This window comes from Colius striatus, chromosome 16, assembly GCF_028858725.1.
Source record: "Colius striatus isolate bColStr4 chromosome 16, bColStr4.1.hap1, whole genome shotgun sequence".
Lineage (NCBI taxonomy): Eukaryota > Metazoa > Chordata > Aves > Coliiformes > Coliidae > Colius > Colius striatus.
This window is the reverse complement of record NC_084774.1, coordinates 2,675,843-2,679,850: the sequence shown is the minus strand read 5'-3', so window position 1 is coordinate 2,679,850 and position 4,008 is coordinate 2,675,843. Positions and strand designations below refer to the sequence as shown.

Genomic DNA, 4,008 nt, shown 5'->3' with positions numbered 1-4,008 from the left:
CTGCAGTGTGTTCATTCTCCCTAACTAGCATTTCCACTGTATACAAAGCTGTTGACTTCTTGTTCTGCCTTGTAATTCTTGTACATTTACTGAAGTGATCCGTAGGAACCAAGATGTAGCTCATAGAAAACCAAGTTCTCTGTCAAAGGCAGATGGGACACGAGGACACTTGTGATGTTTCACCAGCCTTTCTTTTAATGCAGCAATTGCATTTGACATTTCACTAAGTGTAGGTGATCTGCTGAAGGGAAATACCGTGGAGAGACCTTCTGAGGGGTCAAAGGTGGTGGCTCACGCAAATGGGACATGCAAAAGGCTCTGGGCAGCTGCTCCCGGGCAGCCCCTCAGCTTGCTTGGTGTTGGGTAATCGCTAAGAGTAGAAGGATTGAAGGGTTTTATTTCTTGATGGTAACTTTTAATTAATGTATCTGTAAAAGTTTATTTGTAAATACTGTGTGAGGTGTGTCTAAGTTTCCAAACAAAACAATCTCTGCATTTCCAGATCAGTTTCATGTCTGCAGCATGGCACAGGTGAAGGATTCAGCAGAGGCTGAACGTGGGTGGGAAATACAGACACGTGTTTTGTTCTGGTTGCATATAATCTTTGCTCTTTTTAAGCTCTGTGAGCTCTGAAATATATTTTTGGGTTACTTCAGTGTGTTTGACAAGACAGCTTGATATTTCTATCAAAGACTTTCATATTGCAACAATCTTTGTAAGAACCACTCAAATAAAATTCTCTTAAAAAGGCCTTCCTGCAGCTTGATTTCTGCTCCTGGTGTGGGCAAAGGCTGGAGCTGAGGCACCTGTGCTGGGAGAGGCTGGGAGTGCTGCTCTGGGAGCAGGCACAGGGGCTGCTGCTGGGGATTGGAGCCTCTCTTTGCTGCAGTGGTGGTGGCAAAGGGCCTGAGGCTTTCCTCAGAAGGCTCTTGCCTGGCTGCTGATCTGTCCCACAGGTAATGTCCACCCGCCCACTTCCAGCCCTGTTCTTCACCCCGGGGCTAGGCGCTAGGCACTCGGCTTTTAGCCGTTTCTCTGTGGCAGCTGCACTCCCTGCTGTCCCACGCCCGTCACCTCTAGATTCTGGCTCATAGCAGTCGGGCAACTGTAGGGACTGTGGCCACCTGGGGTGAGGTGGGCTGGGCCTGGTGCTGCCAGTGCTCCAGCCCCTTGGCCCCTGTGGCGGAGCTGCAGCAGGGCAGGATCCAGCGATCCAGGAGGGACCTGGAGCATCTTGTGAGAAAAGGCTGCGGGACCTGGAGCTGTTCAGCCTGGAGGAGACTGAGGGGGGAGCTCATTAATAGTCACAAATATCTCACTGGTGGGTGTCAGGAGGTTGGGGCAGCACTTTTTTTCTGTTGTATCCAGCAACAGGACAAGGGCTGATGGGCTGAAGCTGGAACACAAACAGTTCCAGTTAAACATAAGGAAAAGCTGTTTCCCTGTGTGGGTGAGGGAGCCCTGGCCCAGGCTGCCCAGGGAGGGGGTGGAGGCTCCTTCTCTGGAAGTTTCCAAACCCACCTCTGCGCCCTGATCAAGAGGAACCCGCTTTAGCAGGGGGTTGGGCTGCAGGAGCTCTGCAGGGCCCTTCCCACTCCCACCGTTCTGTGATTGAGGGGAGGGGAGTGGTGGGGAGGAGCTGAGGCTGCATCACACGTGGGGCTCAGGTGTGTGCCAGCCATGGAGAGCCAGATAAAGCTCCTCTAGCTTAGCTTGGCAGTAGTTTTTAGTTAGTTGGAGTAAAACTTGACTGCCCTAGTGTAGCTGTGTTCCTTGACTCAGTTGCCATTAGTTTCTGGAGGCTCCTTGGCCATGGCACAACAGAAAACAGGCTTTTGGTGACAGATTTGTGTTTCCCCCTTAAAAAGCGAGGAAAGGGCCCATGTGTGAGGTAAAGGGTGCAGAGGTGCTGTTGCTGCTAACCTGTCTCATCCTTACACAGAAATAAAGGAGGAGCAAATACAAGCTTTGTTTCAAAAGGCAAATACCAGGAGGAGAGTTGCAACACTGCACTGAGTGTTGCATGGCTCAGCTATAGGCAGGGCCAGGGCCTAGGGGGAGGAACCCCCAGCTGACTTTGCAGGCTCCCATGTGAGAAGACTCCCTGCTCACCCAAGTGCTGCAGCAGTCCCAGTGCCAGAGGAAGGAAGGTTTGTGCTGACAGCTGCCTCCAGAGGAGCTTTAGTGTTGTACAAAGTTTGTGAGTTCTCAGTGTCACCGGAGGGAGAGAGGGGAGGCACTGAGAGGTTTGGTAAAAAGCAGGCAGCAGAGCAGGGAGGATGGGGCTTGCCCAGGTCACCAAGAGGTCTGGCTTCCAAGTATCTAAAGACTTTATTGGGGGGAGGGGCACAGGGGGCTGCAGGGCAGCGCCAGCTCAGCAGCGGATCCCCATCCCAATGGCCATGAACGTCCCAAACGTCCCACCGCTCTGCATCATCGTTTTGCCAACTCCTCCCATCAGCTCTCGTCCTCTCATGCCAATCCTGAGACAGAAACACAAGGATTAGACAAAAGCTGAAGCCAGATGAGTAGCAGACACGCAGTGGAAAACATCTGATAGAACCAGGTAAGGACCTGAGCAAACCAACCAAACATCTTCAGTCTAAATGTAAAACAATCCCTGCACCCTCCTCCCCAGCCCCAGAGCACTGGCACTTCTCTCTGGCCATCATTCTGTCACCACCTGTCCATAGAAGCCATTTCTTCTGCATACCTGAGGCAGGAGAAGGTGCCAAACAGAGCTCCTGCTGCCATGCCCACCGCAAAGCCCATCATGAAACCCATCTTCACTCTGTCAAAGCAGCTGGGCTGCGATTGTCCGTATGGGCCCACAGTCACAGGCATCTACAAGAGAAAGCACAATTGCCCACGTGGATTTACAGCTCAGTATAAAAATACTTCTGTGACCAAATTGGGCTGAAGAGCAGCCTCTAATGGTTCAGAGCTTCCTGTGAGTGTGGTGCCAGGGCCTTTGCAGGCTTGTTTCTTTACCTGTCAAGAAGGAAAAGAAGGCCAAGGGCACCCTGACTTGTATCAGCACTGAGGTGGCAGCAGGAGCAGGGCAGGGATTGTCCCCTGTGCTGGGCCCTGGGGAGGCTGCAGCTCCAGGGCTGTGTCAGTGCTGGGCCCCTCACTCACTGCCACAGGGACACTGAGGGGCTGCAGCGTGGCCAGAGCCGGGCACAGGGCTGGGGAAGGGGCTGGAGCACAAGGGTGCTGGGGAGGGGCTGAGGGAATGGGGGTGTTGAGCCTGGAGAAGAGGAGGCTGAGGGGAGACAGGAGCACTCACTACAACCACCTGTGAGGGAGCTGGTGTGAGCTCGGGGTTGGTCTCTGCTCCCAAGTAATGAGTGACAGGACAAGAGACCTCAGGTTGCCCTGAGGTTGGAGCTGAGGCAGAACTGTTTCCCTGAGAGGGGTGTGAGCCCTGTGCCAGGCTGCCCAGGGAGCTGGGGCAGTGCCCAGCCCTGGAGGGATCCCAAAGCCGTGGAGCTGAGGTGCTGAGGGCTGTGGGTCGGTGCTGGGCTGGGCAGGGTGAGGGCAGGGCTGGGACTGCAGCAGCTTCAAGGATTTTTCCAGCCAAACACCTCAACGATTCTATGAAGAGATGCCTCGATGGCGGCTCCATTCCGCCCTCAGCCGCCCCGGGATGTGCCGCTGCGGCTCCCGGAGCTGCCTCCGGGCCGCACTCCTCCGCTCCCACCTCGAAGACGAAGCCTCCCCCAGTGCCACCGGCCCGGGCGGGGCAGGCTGCGATCGCCCCACTGTGGGGAGGGGGGTGGCGGCCCACGGCAGCGCCCCACGGCCCTGCGCGCCCAGCAGGACCCGGCCCTTCTCCGGGCCACCCGGCCGTGGCCGCAGGCCCCGTGGCCGCCGCGGGCTGGGAGCTGCCGTGCCGTGCCGTGCCGTGCCGTACCGCCCGTACCGCCCCGCCCGTACCTCGCCGCTCCGTCCGCGCCGCTCCGTCCGCCGCCGCCGCTCCGGCCTCCGCTTCCGGCGCACGCCGTG

At 56.3% G+C, this 4,008-nt stretch overlaps 1 protein-coding gene across 1 annotated transcript; it reads right to left on the bottom strand.

Moving 5' to 3' along the window:
* Positions 1-2,312: 2,312 nt before the first annotated feature.
* On the bottom strand, positions 2,313-4,007 carry ROMO1 (reactive oxygen species modulator 1). Its single transcript, XM_062009047.1, has 3 exons — positions 3,940-4,007; positions 2,714-2,844; positions 2,313-2,483 (listed from the first exon to the last, which is right to left on the bottom strand). Exons 2-3 carry the CDS (start codon positions 2,842-2,844, stop codon positions 2,375-2,377), a joined length of 240 nt encoding a protein of 79 aa, XP_061865031.1. The 5' UTR covers positions 3,940-4,007; the 3' UTR covers positions 2,313-2,374.
* Position 4,008: the final 1 nt, after the last annotated feature.